This window comes from Hemiscyllium ocellatum, chromosome 16, assembly GCF_020745735.1.
Source record: "Hemiscyllium ocellatum isolate sHemOce1 chromosome 16, sHemOce1.pat.X.cur, whole genome shotgun sequence".
Taxonomy (NCBI): domain Eukaryota; kingdom Metazoa; phylum Chordata; class Chondrichthyes; order Orectolobiformes; family Hemiscylliidae; genus Hemiscyllium; species Hemiscyllium ocellatum.
The window spans coordinates 80970087-80990464 of NC_083416.1; the positions used below are offsets into that span (position 1 = coordinate 80970087).

Consider the following 20378-nt stretch of genomic DNA (forward strand, 5'->3'; position numbering starts at 1 on the left):
TAAAAGGTAGTCATAATGCTATCATAAGTCACTATGCGACAAGTGAAACTTGCGTATTAAGTACATCGTTCAGTTTCTTAAAGGGTTTCTGGTTAAAAAAATCACTTTCACTAGTTAAATTGCGTGCACAACAATATGTGTTTAGCAGAGAGTGTGGATAGATGCATTTTCAAATATTCTCCTTTCTGCAGTTTCTTTTGAGAGTAGCTTGACGGATAGAGTTAGATCACAAAAATAATGGATCAAGGATTTTGATTGTACAACAATAAATGTTCGACTTCCTGGCCTGACAGCTTTAAGAAATGCTGCGAGCTGTGATTGGTCGAGGACAAATGGGTCTCCATCCACCAATCAGTAGCTGAACGGGGACTGGAGATCCAGACTGCCCTTTTCCCGTCCCATCCGCCATCACATAGGATCTGATACAGAGTGATATTGGATAGCGAGTAGCAGGACGTTTTATATTCCCAACCTTTAGTGATTTTGGAAGAATTGAGAAGACTTATCAAAATTGCCCCGGAGAATGTATCTCAAGCGCAGGTATTATGGCTGTTTATTTTGGATTTTGAAAAATGATACGTGATCATTTTATTCCAAGGAGTAAAGTGGGCAGCGCTGTGACGTGCTGAAGGGATTGAAATGCTTTGTGCTAGAAATGGGATTTTATAACATAAATTGGTTGTTAAGATGGCAACTACAGTTATTGTGTTTAGTGTTCTCCTGGCATCTGGTTTCTGGACAGATTCGGTATTCCATTCCTGAAGAATTGCAGCTGGGCGCCTTTGTTGGGGATATCGCAGCCGATTTGGGATTAAATGTAAAGCACCTCTCTACTAGGAATTTTCGGATCGTGTCCGGTCCCAGGATACAGTACTTCGGTGTGAATGTAGACAATGGGATTTTGGTAGTGCAAGAGAATATTGACCGAGAGCAGCTCTGTGGATCGAGCCTCGGTTGTACTTTGACGCTGGAGGCTGTGATCGAGGAGCCACTGAATGTGTATCACGTTGAGGTGGAGATTCTGGATATAAACGACAACGCTCCCCACTTTCCGAAGGGACAGCTCCGTTTGGAAATATCCGAGTTAGCAGTGCCTGGAATTCGCTTCCCACTGGAGCCGGCGTACGATCCCGATGTAGGCACCAACTCCTTGCAAAGCTATCACTTGGCTCCTAATCAGTATTTTAATTTGGACGTACAATCTCGCAGTGAGGACGCTAAACTTCCAGTTCTGGTGATGGAGCAACCTCTTGATAGAGAACAGCAGCCCACACTGCAGTTAGTGTTGACCGCCACTGATGGGGGCACCCCGCAGAGGTCTGGCACTGCACAGATTCTCATTCACGCACTGGATGCCAATGACAACGTGCCAACCTTTAGCCAGTCCCTTTACCGTGTCAGTTTGATGGAAAACGTGCCCATAGGAACCTTGGTGATCAAAGTGAACGCCACTGACCCAGATGAAGGTTCCAATGGAGAAATTGTCTATTCCTTTGGTAGCCACGCTTCAGCTAAGGTGCGTGAACTGTTCAGTGTGGACCACACAACTGGAGAGATTCGAGTGAAAGGCCATCTCGATTTTGAATCAGCAAAGCAGTTGGAGATTAGTGTGCAAGCTGTGGACAAAGGTGCTTTGTCTGTACCCGTGCATTGCGATGTGATAGTGCAGGTGGATGATGTGAATGATAATGCACCTGAAGTAACGGTGACATCTTTGTCCAGTTCAGTGCCGGAAGATGCCCTACCAGGGACTGTGCTAGCTTTAATCAGTGTCACTGATTCGGATATGGGCGAGAATGGAAACACTCACTGCCAGATCCCAAAGAAGCTTCCTTTCGAATTGGAATCAACATTTAAGAACCATTACCGATTGGTCACCAAAGACTTACTCGATCGAGAAGTGGTTTCTCGATATGACATCACCATTTCCTGCAGGGATGAAGGTTCGCCCACACTCACCTCCAACAAAACCATTCAGCTAAAGGTTTCTGATGTAAACGACAGCCCGCCACGTTTCTCACAGACTTCATTCACCACCTATGTTACCGAGAACAACGCCATTGGCAGTTCCATCTACTCAGTACCAGCTTTTGATTCGGATTTAAATCAGAACTCCAGACTGTCCTATTCTATTTTACAGACTCAAATCGGTGACGACCCTGTGTCTAATTATGTCTCCATTAATTCAGACAGCGGTGTAATATCTGCCGAGCGTTCTTTTGACTACGAAGAATTGAAGAAGTTTCAAATCCAGGTCCAAGCAGTCGATGCTGGTGTTCCCCCGCTGAGCAGTAATGTGGCAGTGTCCGTGGTCATTTTGGATCAAAATGATAATGCCCCGGTCATTATATCACCAATTCCGGAATACGGGTCGACAGCAGTGGAGACAGTATCTAGATCAGCAGAGCCGGGTTACCTGGTGACCAAGGTATCAGCCACCGATGCGGATTCAGGTCCCAATGCAAGGCTCTCTTATCTACTGGCTCAGGCTACTGACCCTGGTCTTTTTACCATTGCTCCGGACACCGGAGAGATCTGGACAGTCCGCCGCATTACGGGCCAAGATGCAATCAGACAACGCTTGGTTGTCCTGGTAAAAGACGATGGGCTTCCCCCTCTGACTGCCACTATCAACATCATCTTATCATTGGCGGACAGTGATGATGAAACCCTTTCTGAAGTCAGTAGTTTAACTGAAGATGCCAGGCTGCCCTCAGACCTGAGCTTATACTTAGTCATAGCTTTAGGGACGATCTCGTCCATTTTTCTAGTGATTTTGGTTATCTTGGCTGTTAAAGTCCACCGAAGTAGGAACGTTTTTCACCGTCACAGCTGCTCCCTGGATACGGGCTGCTGTTTGGGGTCAACGCATTCTCTCAATGGAATACAAAAGGCCAGCGTGAACCTTCAGATTCCCCCGAATTATGTTGAAGTGTTTGGCCGGGACCATCTGTCTCAGAACTTTTGTTACGAGGTATGTTCTACAAGGGATGAAGAGACAAGTGCAGCAAGTTTCCCAAAATTCAAACTCTTAATCGCGTTAGGCAGCCGTCTTAACGTGACCAATAGATATGATGAGGCTTCAAATGTTGTAAATGATGAGGTCACTTTCTTCAGTGACGTAAGGCACGCCATGCACAAAACTGGAGGTGCTGAAGACCCATCATTGGATTTGCGCATATCCTCAGAGTATTAGTTGTTCGTCCGGGTGTAGCACAGCTCCGTTACTCACCCGAAAGGGCAGTTCTCTGCACTTTTGTATTGATTGTTGTCCAAGTGCATATCATTTTGTGGCCTTTGGTTTCTCAAAAAATGTAAACATAATTTTGCAGATTGTTTTGCATTGGCTACGCATGGACTCATTAAGAACCTGATGAGGCATGACAGGGTAAATTTGGAAAGAATGTTTCCTCACATTGGAGAATTTAGAAATCAGGGTCACTGTTTAATGGATGGCCCATTTTGAACAGAGGACTTTTTAAAAAAATCTGACCAAGGATATGAGTCGTTGGAACTCTCTTCCTGATAAGGCAGAGTCTTTAAATACTTTTAAGCAGAAGTAGATAGATTTTTGGTGAGCGAAGGTGTGAAAGTTAATTGGGACTGTCGGTTTGACGATTTTAATGGATCAGCTATGATCTTATTCAAGGTTGGCGTAAGCCCAAGGAGCTTAATGGTCTACTTCACTTCCTTGTTTATATGTTCAAACGAATTAGGACAGTTCTAATTTTAGTGTTACAGATGTTAGTGTCGTATAGAGAAGACCAATATAAATACAAGACAGGGGCAGAAAAACTGACCTGTGCTTTAAGGAAGAACAATTTCAATTTTAATTTCTAGGTGCTTAATGTGCGTTTCAGCCATTGATTTATTTTAGATGCGTAGAACATTACACGCAGTGCAAGTCCTTTGGCCCTCGATGTTGATCAATCTGAGAAACCGATCTGAAGCCCAGCCAACCGACACTGTTCCGTTATCATCCATATATTTATTTTTGTAGGCAGGGCATCCCACCCTTACTACACTGTGAGTAAAGAACCTACCTCTGACATCGGTCCTATATCTGTCATTGGGAGAACATTAACAAAGTATTGTTCCCAGCACTCAAGGGTCTGAGTATTTTCAAACACAACTTTAAAAAACTTTTTGTGGCGGTAATTTTAATTTAAAGTTTAAAATTGGTTCAGCAAATGAAGTTATTCAAATACTAAGACAAATGTGAAAGGTATGTTTCTCTTCAAAACATTGGATGAGGCAACCAGTATGTCTTTATGTAGCTTATTTTATTGTTTATTTACAAGATGTGGGCATGGCTAGGCCAGCACTTATTTCCTATCGCTAACTGCACATGATAAAGTAATCATGACTGCAGTATTCAAACCATTCACAGGGTTTAGGTGTACATACAGTGCTAAAATATAACCAAGATTCATTAACTGGATGTGAATAGGTCAACAAGTAATTAAATGTATTTGTAACAGACTTTCCTGAAATGAAAATGGATAGGGGTGGGACAATAAGCAATAAAAGTCAAAAGAAATGGATTGGATTGTCAAAAGAATGTCAAAAGAAGGATACCATGGATACTGGAAATCTTAATTGAAATCATAAAATACTTAACACATTTGTAGATGTCTGTGGAGGGACAAGCAGTGTTATGTTGTTGCCCTTTTATCTGGATGCTCTTGGAAAGTATTGGGTGAATTTTAGTTCAGGTTTTAATTCTTCCACAAGTAAATAAGACATTTGAAATTGAAAGCATGGTTTATTTTTAAACACCTCCTAAAAGTTTGTTACTCAGAGGCCTCGTTTTGTTAGCTAAGAGAGGTGACCTTATCAAAGTTTCTAAAACCATGAAAAGCATTGATAAGGTGAATGAGAAGGGTGGAGGAGTTCAAAAGTAAGATGCTTTTTTTTATGGTGAGAAGAGAAAGATTTAAAAAGGACATGAAGACCAACTTTTTGACACAGATTGGTTTGTGTATGGAATAAACTGCCAGAGAAAGATGCAGGTACAATTACAACATTTAAAAGACATTTGGATAAATTCATGAATATGAAAGGTTTGGAGGGATATAGGCCAAGTGCAGGCAGGTGGGACTAGTTTGGTTTGGGAACATAGTCAGCTTGGATTGGTCAGACGGAATGGTCTGTATCCATGGATACAGACCCTTCCGTCTGACCAATCCAAGCTGACTATGTTTGGAGAAATATGTGGGCTCTATTTCTCAATAAGTTTGGAGAAATATGTGGGCTCTATTTGTCTCTATTTGGGAATTCAGTTCTTTGCAAATACACCTGATATACCAGAAGGACTGAGTCAGTATAGATTGATTTAGATTGGTTTATTTGGTATGTTTGTAAAGAGGCTGCTCAGCATAGAATGGTAACTTCTGACACCAAGAAGTCATGTTCAGTGAACTGTTTGGAGGATCAAGTTTTGTTCATGTTTGGAAAACCCTTCAACAGCACAAACTTTATGGATCCTAGACTAACCTTACAATTTTGTGAGAAGTGCACACAACCAAAGAAGGACTTGTCTGTGTAAATGAAACATAATCACAGCTTTCAAAGAGATAAAAGTCACTCTGTGCTAGTGAAGCTTGCTGCATCAGGAGCAGATTTACCTGAAGTGTCTCATGTGAATAACTGAATGCCATCCCAACTGTAAATGCAGTTGCCTGAGATTCTGGCAAACCAAGCAAAATTATTTCTAGTGTTACACTATTCTTGAAATTGAACGTACATTGTCATATACTGGTCGGCAAATGAGTTCTGTCATGTGGACCTGTGTACTGTAGAACACTGTTTACTAATTTAATCAGGCTGCTGCAGATTTCAGGTATGAATGACAATCAAGTAAATTTTAAGCAGCTTTTATATGTTGTCTGTAATTTTGGAAAATTGTATCAGCTTTATATGTTCAATGATGTTTCTAGTAGAATGTGTTCTGTTGCTTTATTCTGTAGAGCAATTCATTGAGGGCAGTTTTACATATTTATGTCTCATGGCAAACTCATATAATGGGAACATTGACCCATTTCCTTCTTTGTTGAGAAGAATTATACATTGGAATCTTGTGCTGAGTGACAGTATATTCACATAATTTGGAGGAGCTGGTGTTGGACTGGGATGGACAAAGTTAAAAATCATACACCACCAGGTTATAATCCAACAGGTTTATTTGGAAAAACTAGCGTTCAAAATGCTGCTTTTTCATCAGGTGGTTGTGGAGCAAGACCATAAGATATAGAATTTATAGCAAAAAATTACAGTGTCATGCAGCTGAAATATATTAAACAAACTTCATTAAATCTTTCATCTTTTAGAATGGTTTTTCTAGTTTCAGTTCATTAATACATAAATCTCAGAACTCCTTTTTAAGGCACATTCTCAAGATAACTTCAGATTTTCAACCGAAGTGTTTCATCTCAACTCAGACAATGCATTAAAGGTATGAGGTTAAAGTCTGTCTGAGTCCCAATCTTGAGTCAGACTGGTTCTATTTCTAAAGTGGGATTTACAGAGCCTTACATGGATTGGCTGTAGGTTATGCATTTTTTGAGTAAAAATTATATTATATTTTGTTATATTATATTTTATTTTGCTCAAAAAATGCATAACCTACAGTAAATTCATATAAGATTTTGTAAACCCCACTTTAGAAATGGAACCAGCCTGACTCAAGATTGGGACACAGACAGACTTTAACCTCACACCTTTAATGCATTGTCTGAGCTGAGATGACACATTTTGTTAGAAAACCTGAAGTTATCTTGAGAATGTGACTTAAAAGGATTCTGGTATTTACATATTAATGAACCAAAACTAGCAAAACCATTCTAAAAGATGGAAGATTTAATCTAAGTTTGTTTAATATATTTCAGCTGCATGACACTGTAACTTTTTGCTATAAACTCTATGTCTTATGGTCCTGCTCCACAACTACCTGATGAAGTAGCAGCACTCAGAAAGCCCGTGCTTCCAAATAAACCTGTTGGACTGTAACCTGGTGTTGTGTGATTTTTAACTATATTCACATAGTTTGACTTGTATTGCAAAGTATTCATATGCAGCGGAATTGATAATGGTTTTAGTTCCAAAACATTAGCTTCTTCTCAATTCCACTTGGAGCTACCTCAAGCTTCAAAGAGTCATTTGGGTAGCTTTCCTTGTCTGTGATTTTCTTTTCCAAACTGCTCAACATTGAATGTTCAGATTAAAAGTCTACTCAAGTTCAGTTTAATTCAGTGCAGCTCTTTTTCGAATATGAAGTAGTATAGATAAAGCTATTACTTTGTTTACATGCTGATCTCAAACATTCAAGTCACAAATGAATATTTCACAACAAAATTGATCTGCATTCGGAGATTTCTGAGCAGTGCTCCACCATAACTTATAGGTCTTCTTATCACACAGAAGATTGTTTAATGTAACAGTGAATTTCATGCTATCATCTCTATAACCATACAATATTTAATTCGTATATTGATAGTCAGCTCTTCTGGTTGGAGAAAAGTTTTTTTCCCAGGTGGTTGACCTCGATCTAAGCCAGTATCTTCTGCTAGATATCCAGAAGGTTCAAGTTATATTTTCAGTTCCACATTATGCTTGTCCAGGGTAAATTGAGATCAAAGTAAGATGCTTTCAGGCATGAACTAAGTTCACTCATTAATTAAACCTTTAATGTCCACAGAAAGCTACCTGCCCATTTGACAAGTGTTAAGGTTGTTTTTTGGCCATATTAAGAGTTATATTGCAAGTAAAATTATATTAAAATAAGGGGGACTACTCCCTGGAGAGGTACTCATAATACACGTTGTAAGTGATGCTGCAATACTAACAGTGTTCTATCAAAGCAAGGAGACAATATAAGTCATATTTAATTCAGAGAAGATGTCTCACACTCTTTTGAGCATGCACAAAGCTGTCTAGCCAAAAGCCAATTTAATGAGTTCAGGCAATCAGTTGAAAAATTTTAATGTTATGTTTGTCTTATAATATGAGAAAACCGATATTGTTACTAATACTGTCTCAATATTACACAGTTACTGCAGACAGCATGCAGTTTTGTTGGGTTTCAGAGTATGTGTCATTCTCCCAGTATAACTTTAATTTTTCTTTGCATGATAGCATCTTATAACTGCTATTCACAGCTCAATACTACTATATAGTTTGTTTCAGTACAAAAACTCAAACCATACCAAATGCATGCAAACATCAGAACATAATTTGCGAGAAAAATGCTCATTAGAAATTTGATGAGATTTCTAAATATAGGGCCAGGACTCGGATTACTGGAGCATTAGATCAATTATTCAACTTCGTATCATTTAGTTGATTTTTTGCCATATTTTTCTCAAATAAATAACTGATATTCTGAAGACTGTTGTGACACTAAACAGATGTATATGTTGAATCGTGTATAAACTGAATAATGTGTAAAGGAATACTAAAATCTCTCAGCATGCAGAAAATAATTATACTGAATACTGGAAGGATCTACAAGCTAAATCATTAGAATTGGAGTTCATATTAAAGAAAAATCTCTGGTAATATCCTGCACAAATGGTTGCTAAGCAACAAATGTGTTGGATGGTCCAAAGTGCAGCAGTAAATCACAAATGTAACATTTTCAATGGGCACAGAGCTTTTCCCCCTTAATGTTAACCATTTTATGTTGTGGAAATAATTTAAACATATATAATATGTGATTTTATTTCATTTGATTGAATGACGGTGGGTTTTGTTCCCTTGGTGTGACATATTAAGTGCAACTAAATTCCCAGTCAAAGGAATCTTCATCATTGTTAATAAATTCTATATATATTTGTGTTTTTATTTACATAACTGTAAAATACGTTAAATAGCTCTCTTACAAATTTCTCTAAATTGTGTTGAGGTAGAAATGCTGCCAGTATTTTCCCAAGATAGTCCCCATTTTAGAACTGCAGCCTTATTGTGTACTGCAGAGGCAGCTTTGTGCCTGGGGTTCATTTGACACTTTACTGAACCAAAGTGAGAGCCCTGGAAGGATTCTCAGCTAAGTCAGACCTTCAAGTATGATTTATGACCAGAGGTTAACATTGGGGAATAGGTGTTTTAGTTTCACACAAACATCAAATACGAATGGTGTCAGTGTACCATTTGTATATGTAGATATACAACATACTTAGTGCGACAACAAAGCTGGTGGTTTAACTCCTAAGCTATAGATCTCAAACAATAGTATGAGAATAACATTCAAAGCACACAGTTGAATAACAGAATGTCTGGTGCTTTGTGCTATGATAACATGAATCAGCTGTTGGTCTCTTTCTATGTTATACTGGAAGCTGCCAATGTTTAATCAGAAATCTGCAGTTTACTATAAAGTTTGCCATGCTGCTGGCCAATTCCTTATCCATTTACCCTAGTGATGAACAAGCATTATTCTGAAACTAATTTTCTATTTTTAAATTTAAATGCTTCTGATGATAGTGAGTCTAAATTAAGAAAATGCTTATTTTAGCACAATATTCAATAATCCATTTAAATATTGCATTTAAAGTTGTAACTCATTGTCAACATTGCATTATTTATATTAAGTCCACTTAAATTTGTTCTATTCTCTCTTCTTAATTAATAAGAAGGCAGCAGTAATTAGTCACGAAAATAAAAGAAAAATAATGCACATGCAGATGATATGAAATAAAATGAAGGGGGAGAAACTCAGCATGTCTGGAAATAGCAAAAGTTAACATTTCAAATCCAGATTACTTTTTCTTGGTTCCAAAGTAGAGTTATATTGCATGCAAATTATAAATTCAGTTTTTTAGTTACTGACTTTCTCTATCATTTTATATTTTAATTGTAGAATTAATTAGTGACCGGTTTGAAAGATTGTCTGGTGTTGAACAATTTAGATGCATCATTAATCATCCATCTCTGCCAATAGAAACAGAAGAAAGTTTAGGGGCGATATGATGGCTCAGTGGTTAGCATTGCTAATGCACAGCACCAGGACTTGAGTTCAATGCCACCCTGACATGACTGTCAGTGTGGAGCTTGCACGTCCTCCAAGTGTCTGTGTGGGTTTCCTCCAGGTACTCCGGTTTTCTTGCACAGTCCAAGGATGTGCAGTTTAGGTGATTAGTCATGCTAAATTGCCCATAGTGTCCAGAGATGTGCGGACTAAGCGGATTAACTGTGGGAAATGCAAGGTTATGGGGATAGGGGAGGGGGTGTGGGTCTGGCTTGGATACTGTTCAGAGGGTCACTATGGACTTAATGGGTCGAATGGCCTGCTTCCACACTGTAGGTATTCTTTAATTCGAGTTCACTAAATTTGCACACAGCCATCTCACAATTGCTATCAATGGTGACCCCAGTCTAGAAACTGAGACATGTGCATCTCCTTTTAAGTTTCACATCATTGTGAAGATAAAATATGGTTCTACAGGGCTGTATTCAGTAATAAAACACATTACAACTCTGTCCTTTTGCTTTAGAAAATCCAGCTCATGAGTAAACTTTCCACTGGTGACATCCCCAATCAAGAAGTCATAGGGTCATACAGCATGGAAACAGATTTATTCTACCATTTACTAAAAAGTTAAAATGAAAATGAGCGTACAAATTTCCTTAATTCAAGAAAAAAACCTGAATTTTTAATGGTATTAGATATGAAGGATGATGAGCCTATATGAAACTCCAGTGAGTCTTCAGAATATTTTGTGTAGTAATGGATGTTGCAAGGAGAATGCACAAAACTCAGCTTCTATTTCACCACTAGGTTATGTTGTTTTTTTTTTGTCTTTTGTTCCCAGAATTTTGAAATAGTCACACTTTTACTTTGGAAAGATGAGAGTCCTTTCTTTTTTGAAATTTTAACACACCATGCTTCATGGTGAACACAGTTTATAGGCCAGTATCATGTTACACACAAACCTAAGTGTCAAATGCAACTGTGAATATGACTTACAGATACAATTTGTTCTCAGCTAATTAGTTCTTTAACCACACTGCAGTATTGTATGGAAATATTACAGAAAAAGTTTGGACATGCAGTTTTTGATTGAAGTAATACTGATTGCAGGACAGTATGATTTCACTGTTTAGAATGCTGAATGAATAGGACAAGGTATGTCAATAGTTGAGGGTGAAGAATAATTTGAAGCCATTATATAAGACTTAAGGTAAAAGATTTGGAATAGAGCTCAAGATAACATTTTATTTTATGAAGATTAATGAGACTGTAGAGTTTATTCATATTAGTTAGTGAGGCAGAAACAAAGTTAATTATTGACTCTTCAAGTGGGCTTGTTAACAGTCACATCAGTATCAAATTGGGGCTCAACTGCACATTAGACAGGAGCCAAACCAGTGGAGCTACTTATCCAGGAGGCAATTTCCTAATTGACTGTCTGTACCCTTGCCTTCACATTAAAGAAAGGAGACAGTGTGGCTGACCTAATCACAAGAATGTCAGCTGCAGAGTCATGCTGCTCAAATGAGAGGTTAGCCCGTGCCTCCACAGTCATCACCATGGGGTGAGGAAAATGCAGCCTAATGTTCAAGAGCAAACTGGATAGGTGAATAAAGGAAAATATAGCTACATTGATTTTGAACAAGGATCTGAATTATTTTCTGACATAGAAGTATAGTGCTGCAATGTATTGACTGGGCTAAATTACCTGTTCCTGTGGTGTAACTTCTATTTATTTCTATGTGTACATTGAGGATTTTTTTTAAAGTTCTCATTAGTACCCGGGAAATGCTTTGAGCAAAAAGAACAGCTTTTTGATTTTCCTTCCTCTTTTTTAATGGGGTTAAAGATGTAGATAACATTTAAACTTGTCTACATGTCATGCATATTAACCAGAACTTTTTTTTGTAGGTAAAGCAACCGAATGCTGACTGGCGTTTCTCACAGACTCACAGAGCTGAACTAAACAGGTACTTGTAAATCTTCTTTTGATCCCCTGGGATTGACTTCAGTCCAGAATTTGTGGTTGTGGACATTGTACTGCGGTTGGACACATTTCATGAACTTGACTTTAATATTTTTGTAAACATTGGTGATTCCTTCAGAACATTTAGCTGCTTTCTTATAATATCAACAATTCACTGCTTTCCACCTAGTTGTGCAATATGTGAAAGTAATAATCTGAAATGGGGTACCCATCCATTTAAACCTAAATGAGCTAGCATTTGATTTAATATTTGTGCTGAGTGTTTTATTATAGCATGGATACAACAATAGTTCTAAGGATAAAAAGAATTATTCGCATGTTATCCTATAGCTATTGACAGAAAGGATATTTGTGAATGTCAGCTGTAGGCAACGTTGTAATTAACTTTGAAGTTTTTTGATTGCTGAATAGTTTGTCATTGCTTGCTTTCTAGGTTTGCATGTGAAGTGATGTAACAGGGAAAGGGAATATTTTGTGAATGACAAAAATAAATTGTTTTAGGGAAAAAGTAGCTGAGGGGAAGTTTAGTTGTTAAGAGGAGCTTAAATAGAGTGGATAGGAAGGATTCATTTCCACTAATAGAGAGGTTAATCATCTGGCAGAATTGATTTTTAAAATTAGTAAAAGGTGAGGGGAGGTGAGTCTGAAAATCACTGCTTGAAAGGGTACTACAAGGCAGAAATCCAGGAATCACTTCAATTTAGAAGTGCTTTGGAAGTGTTTGACTTTGTAGGGCTATAGTTAATGTGCTGCAAAGTGCAGTCAAGTTGCCTGCCCATCAGGCTTGTGCCATTTGATAAAAAGAGCTAACCAAATAGAATAGAATGAAATCAAAGGTCATTAAATATCTTTAAGCCATGGATTCTTGTTACACAAGGACATTGAAGGACATCAAGGATAGATGAGAATGTGCAATTCATTAACCAAAAAGCTCAGCTCTGATATTATTGAATTAACAAGCAGGCATGAAGGGCCAAAAGAAATATGACTGCTAATAATTTATAAATAGTTTTTACTGCCCTGCTCTTTCCTCATGATATATTTTCTTCTTTTCAAGCATCCAGCTAATTCCCTTTTCAAAGTATTGAATCTGTGTCAACCACCCAGTATTTTCCAGGTCATAGCAACTACTGTGTGAGAAAAGCTCTTTCTCTACTCTTTATTTCTTATGCCAAATCCTAAAACTGTGCTGTCTGTTACTGACCCTTCTGTCAGTGGGAACAGTTTCTCCTCACACATTATTAGAACTCTTAATTATTTTGCACATCTCCATTAAATTTTCTCTAACCTTCTCTGCTCAAATTAGAACAATCACAAATTCTCCAGTTTCTCCATTAAACTGAAGTCCTGCATTACTAATATTATTCTAAGTCCCTTATTTTTTTACCTTATTCAGGTATGGAGGATGGATCTGCAAATGAGAAAACAGAATATGCCAAAGTGTTTCATATAAAGAGTAATCAATGTGTAGAATACACTCCTAATAGAATGGTGGAGGAGTGAACATTGGAAATATTTAAACAATCAATGCAACACTATGGTGCGATTGCGATAAAAGATCACTCTGAATGGAGAAGGAATTAAGATGGGTTTAATAGTTCTGCACATGAAAACGAATTGCTCTGAAACTATAATCACGTAGTCTTGTGCATTAAATGAAAAGAAATTGAACTACAAAATAAAACAGCCCTAATCAAAATGTTCCCCCAGTAAAAAAGCGACAATTCAAAATAGACATTTTTCCATGCACAGTCATTGTAACTGGAATTTATTGCACTTTACCAGATTTGAATGTCAGCTGGTTTATAAATAAGTAGAAGAAAACTCTGGAATCTGATTCTCACATTAGTCGGCTTTTTAAAAAAAAATTCATTCATGGGATGAGAGTGGCACTGGTTAGGCTAGCGTTTATTGCCCATCCCCGAGTGCAGTTAAGGGTCTGGAGTCAAATGAAGGCCAGATCAGGGTAGTAGTTTTCTTTCCTAAAATATATTACTGAACTAAATGAGCTTTTCCTGACAATTGAAAATGGTTGCATGGGTCATCAGTAGACTCTTAATCCCACATTTTATTGAATTCAAATTCTACCATCTGTTGCGGCAGGATTTGAACCTGTGCCTCCAAACATTACCTAGATCTCGCGATTAACAGTCTTGCAGTAATACCATGAGGTCAGTGCCTCCTCTTGTAGATCAGTTTTTTTTGTTCATTCATGGGATGTAGACATTGCTGGCTAGGCCAGTATTTATTGACCATCACCAGTCACTCTGAAACTAAATGGCTCCCAAGGCCATTTCAGAGGGAAGTTAAGAGTTAAACACTGGAGACACATGTCAGCCCAGCCAGGTACAATGGCAGTTTTCCATCCCTAAAGGAAGCAGTGGGGCTTTTACGATAATAGTTTCATGGTCATCATTTGACCTTGAATTTTTTTAAAAAACAATGAAATCAAATTCCAGCATCTGCAGTGGTGGGATCCAAACATTACTTGGGACTGCAGATTACTTGTCCAGCAACAGTATCACCAACCTGCATAAAGGAATATGTGAAAATATTGTTCACAGTTGGAGTAGCCAATACTCGACAGGGTTACTCTCTTTTCCAATTTCTCCAAAGATATCCGAGACCTCCCGCCTCTTCCCAACTGTGCACAAATCATAATATAAATATGATAGAAAGCCCATAATCTGATGGCACTTTCAATTATGTTGAGTATTCTGAAAAAAAAATTTAACTGGTCTGCCTGCTATTTATATTGGCTATAGGCAAATTTCAATTTCCACTTCAAATGTACTTTTAAAAGCCAGTAAGATTACTTGGTCTTCAATGAGAAGATTGTTATCTGGTAAAATTGGATATTTCCACTGATTGTGTCTGTTAATAAAAACAGACCAAGAAGTGTAGAACAAAAGAAAAACATTTCTGACATAAAGGCACAGTTATAAAGTGATAATTTTTCAATGACCACTGCTTACAATTTAAAACTGTTTGATCTGTAAGCAAATTGTTCAGACATAGCAAAGTTCTAAAAATGGAACTAACACATACATATTAATCTTTACTGTATAAATATTTATGTGTTCTATCATTACTTCTCCTGAAGAGTTCTGCAGCACTGAGTAAATTATGTTATGAATGAATTTACTGTTCCTTTTTTTGGAGAAGGTTGTTTGCTGATATTCACCATTTAGGCTGATACATTTGCCATTTACTTAAATCAGGGAAGTCACCTCTGACCTGTTGAAACCATAGTGCCCAATGTGTAAGGATAGTAGATGAGGTGAAAAGGAATGGTGAAATCTCAATCTCTCCTCAAATGTTCTTCACATTTTTCTCTGGATTTGTTCACTAATGCTCAGGTTCAAGCTGTACAGACACCTCCCATTTAGCCAAGTTGATTATATTCACATACTGTAAAAGCTTTCCAATGTGCACTGAGAGATTAATTCATTGAATCACAGAATTATTTAGCTTATCATATCTGCTCCAACTCCTCAAAGTCACAGTGTATTCCTGACAGTCTCTTGATCTTTCATCATAGCCCACAAATTTTATTTTTAAACACGTTAAACTTCATTTTGAAAGTTGCGTTGAATCAGCTCCTGCTACCTTTCAAACATATATTGAAAATCATCAAAACCCACTGTTTAAAAAATAGTCTCCTCAGCTCATGTTTAGCTCTTAATTATCTAAATTTGTAGCTTTTGGATGCCTACCCTGCAGAAATTGCAAGTATTTTCTCCTTCCTTTCTCTGTAAAACCTTCATGACTTAGAGCATCTTTGTCAAATTTTCTCTTAGTTCTCCCTGTGTTAAGAACAGTTCCAGGTTCTCTAGTCTCTCCATGTCCCTGAAATCTCTCTGTGGTATCACTCCAGCGAATATTTTCTGTATTCTCTCCATGTTCTCCCAAAAATGTGGTTTCAAGAACTGTACACGAAGCACCAGTTGAAGATTAGTGTGGTGACTAGTGATTTAGAAACCTTAAGTAAAAAATCCTTGCTTTAGTATTTTATTCCTTTATTGACAAATCCTAAGTTCTCATCTGCTTTGTCAATTGTTCTGCTGCCTACAAATTTTATGGCATTACAACCAGGATCACAGACTTGTTAAAATGGAGGCCATTCAGCCCATCATGTCTGCACCGGCTCTCTGATCAATTTCCATGAGTGCCATTCTCCTGCCTTTTCCCAGTAGCATTGTACATTCTTTATATTTAAATAACATGTAACACCTCAATTGAAATTGCCTCCATCACCCTTTAAACTTTCATAATGTTTCTGCATTTTTGAAGTTCAATTGGAAACTTGCCCCATCTTAAAAAAAGCTTGTATTTATATAGTGGCTTTAATGTAACAAAATGTTCTATAGCTCAGCTAAACTAACCCTACCCAATCCTAAAACTAACCCTCTCGCAAAAGAATGCCATCAAAGAAAATAAAATACCTAGATGCAAAGAGAGAGACAGATAGGTGACCAAAGATTTGTGAGAGTTTTAGGGAGTGCATTAAAGGAAGAGAGAGTGAGTCCAAGCATCTTAAGAGATGGACACCAATGGTGGGGCACTAGAAAAGCAGTGCCCTTAGGAAAAGCACAGAGGAATTTGGGGAAGAGAATGCGATACAAAAATAGGGAAAAATTAGGAAGTCTTGCTAATACTATACAAGGCACGAGACAGACCACTGCTGGAATACTGTGAACAGTTTGACTGTCTTTATCTAAGGAAAGATATACTGCCAATGAAGGCAATCCCAAAAAAAGTTTACTATGTTCATCATGGGTCTGGAGGAGTTTTCTTATGAAGAGAGATAGTGTAGTTTGGGCTTGTACTCATTGTAGATTAGAAGAGTGAGATGAGACCTTTTTGAAACATATAAGATTCTTAGAGGGCTAGACTGGGCAAATGCTGAGAGGTTTTTTTCACATTTGAGAAAGCCTAGGATGACACAGCATAATTTCAGATTAAGGGGATCATCCATTCAAGATAGAGATGGGGAGGATATTCTTCTCTCAGAGAGAAGTGAATCTGAGGAACTATTACCACAGAGGGTTATTAGGTCTGTTCATGAATTATCTTCAGCACTGAGATAGACAGTTTTTTTAATCAGCAAGAGAATCAAGAGTTAAGGGGAAAAGTGGAGTCAAGGATTATCAGATCTGCTGTGTTCACTTTGAATGTTGGAGCAAATCCAGTGGGTCGAATAGTCTATTTCTGCTGCTACATCTTATGATCTTATGATTTAAAGCTAGTGAAAGAAGTTCCTTGATTTGAACTGACAGCATAAGGCACAGTAGAAGTTCCCATTTCAGGTCTGCTCAGACTCTGGTTGATCATCTGCAACTTTCATCCCCTCGTCTGCATGATCAGTGACTGTGTCCCTGTTGTTTCTGCAGTTCCCAGTATCGGGAAGAGGAAGGAGTACAGCGTGATATACAGCATGAAGCTCAGCGTGAGGTGCAGTGCGATGTCCAGTGTGAAGCACCTCGTGATGTCCAGTGCAATGTGCCCCATAACATTCAACATGAGGTTCAGCGTGACGTTCCTTGTGAAGTGCAGCGAGTGGTTGAGAATGAACCTAGTGGAGCAAGGAAACCAGCATGTGCAAGGCCTGTAGCCATCCCTGGTCAGTGCTGGACAAAATGCAACATACATGTTGAAGACTAATGTTCAGATAGGTCAAAGTAACATTTCTCAATGCTTTTCCTTTTTTACAGTGTGACAGAATTATGTGCTTTTAGCAGACTTGCCATGATTGTGTAGAACATAGAGAAATGAGCAATTATTTAACCAGTGCTAGACATAACCAAAGTGGAAATCACACTATGTGAACATTAGCATAAAACACACAAACAATTTTCATAAAATTATTTTTTTTCACTGTCTTAACAAATGCTAGAAAATTTACGATAAACTATTAGTATTCAGTTAATATAGGTAAAGCAATAGTTTACATTCATTTTTCAATGACTTTATTTCAAGGCTGTTATGAATAAGGAAAATGAATTCATGTGGATTGTGAAAAAAACTCCAGTAAACAGAAGTTGAGAAAGAGAATGAAAATTGAGAGCATTTGAAGCATTTTGTGGAAAATTTAGTGAAAATATAATTTTGAAGTGAACCATTTTGATGCCAGGCTTCATAATCTAGAAGTTTTCCAGGCGCTTGTAACTTCCAAATGCAGATTGCATGATCGTGTGTTCAACTGGCCTAAGTTGCCATTGTCATTTTAGTATTAAAGTCCTTGAAATGGTAAAGGAGATTGAAATCATTGTCAGCAATATTAGTAATGGAATTAGTTCTGTGTTCGTGCAAGATGAACAGATTAATAAATGCATTGCAAATTCTGCTGTTGTCAACTGCACCCCCAAAATCTGAAAATGTGTATTGTTAGTAAGTGTTCAAGAAATATCCGAAAGAAGATATGGCCCAAACAAAACACAAAATATACTTTGAGCCTTAGAGTTGGTGAGCTACTAAGGTACAAATACTAACTTCCATTATATCAAATTCCTCTATCTCTGTTTGAGGGAAATCAGTGCAGAATAACCTCTTTTAAACTAGTTATTGTCATTACTCAAACATTATTAAAAGTTTTAAACATTTGTGCACTGGTATCTCACTGCAAGAGCCTTTATTTCCTTGATTAAGTGGTTTGTTCCAACTAAAAAATGAGCAGGATGTAAGGAGTCTGGATTTCTTCCAAATGTTCTTGCCCCTTGATTAATAAGAGAAGAACAGAAACGTAAAGGCATTTTGTTAGTAACTTTAAAAAATCACTGTCTGCAAAGATATATTCACTCAATACTGCCCAAATAGGACAGGGGTTAAATTAATCAACTTTTGTGCGCTATATTTAGAAACAAATGAGAACACAATGAACTCCAGAGTAAGTTAGGATTACAGGATGCTGAAAGCACAAAGTAGAAAAACATGCTGTATTTCCACATCTGGAGATTGGTTGGAATTTCAGATGGAACAACTTAGGGGCCAAGTAAGGGTGTTCACTTTCTGCAGGAAGTCATATAAACTATATAATGTTTGTTACTGAAATCCCTGTCAGACACATTTCTGCTTGCCAGTAGTGAGTAGGGATAAAAGCTGGCATTATTATCATTCGTAAGTGGTATTTCATTTTATTACACAACACCAGGTTATAGTCCAACAGGATTATTTGGAAGCACTGGCTTTTGGACTGCTGCTCCTTCATCAGGTGGTCATGGAGTGTCCACAATCACCTAATGAAGAAGCAGCTCTCCGAAAGCTAGTGCTTCCAAATAAACCTATTGCATTATAACCTGGTGTTTAGATTAGAGTAGTACTGGAAAAGCACAGCAGGTCAGGAAGCATCCAAGGAGCAGGAAAATCGACGTTTCGGGCAAAAGCCCTTCATCAGGAATTGACGAAGGGCATTTGCCCAAAACGTCCATTTTCCTGCTCCTCGGATACGGCCTGACTTGCTGTGCTTTTCCAGCACCACACTAATCTAGAGTCTGGTTTCCAGCATCTGCAGTCCTTGTTTTTACCTAGTTGATTATAACCTGGTGTTGTGTGATTTTTAACTTTGAACACCCCAGTCCAATACCGGCATCTCCCTATATTAAGTTTCCCTACCTGAGATAGATGTATCACATTGTTGGACTGATGCATTACCTGCTTTCTTTCAATTTGGAGATCTCCATTATATCAAACTTTCAGTGTTGTGAAAGTTTATTTGGTCTGTCTAGTGTCTTTTTACAAGTTATTTGCAATCATTCCTATCCAGCACAGCCCTTTAACAATCTGTAGGAAAAGAGCTACAGAAAATTTCTCTACTTCCAAAAAGATTAAGGAACAAACTGGTAGTGAGGGATATAGAAATTAACAAAATTGTACTTGTAGTCGCTTGTACCAATATCATATAAAGTATTAACCAATGTTTAACAGCATTTACTCTCGAAATTAGTTTGGTTGTGACATTATATTTGTTATTTTTATACAGCAATTCTGTCCGTCAGTTTAATATTGTGTTGTACTGTCTGGGATACAGATCAAATTGAACTTCCCACCACAATAATCTTTCAGCAGAACTTTGTGGTTCACAAAGTTATGTCCTGGTCAATGATGAAGGATGAGATAGTATCATCTGCACAATATAATTGAAACCAGCCTAGTTACTGACATTAAGCCAAACACGTTATGGTTTCATTCTTTGAGTTGATAGACTCACAATGAAAGATCAAATTAACATGGAGTCAACTGGACTCCATTAACTTTCCATTAATACCATATGCTGCAGATATTGCTACATACTGTGTGATACAGCATTTTACTTCAATAATTTGTGCTTATAACTTTTCAATTGATGATAATGTCAATACAATCTGGCCACTTTGAACAGGGAGTGATAGAGCTAAAGGAGAGTTGGGCAAAGAAGAAGGAACCTGA

At 37.7% G+C, this 20378-nt stretch overlaps 1 protein-coding gene across 14 annotated transcripts in view; it reads left to right on the forward strand.

The window, feature by feature from the left end:
- Positions 1–20378, forward strand: part of LOC132823510 (protocadherin beta-15-like) — a 173842-nt gene that overhangs the window by 107880 nt on the left and 45584 nt on the right. For 13 of the 14 annotated variants that reach the window (XM_060837444.1, XM_060837443.1, XM_060837442.1 and 10 more), the window contains exons 2-3: positions 11879–11937; positions 17348–17577. In XM_060837444.1, coding sequence (XP_060693427.1) covers positions 11879–11937; positions 17348–17577 — 289 coding nt within the window. Of the gene's footprint in view, positions 1–652; positions 2975–11878; positions 11938–17347; positions 17578–20378 lie in introns of those variants that run through there. The other variant, XM_060837452.1, reaches the window with a different exon arrangement.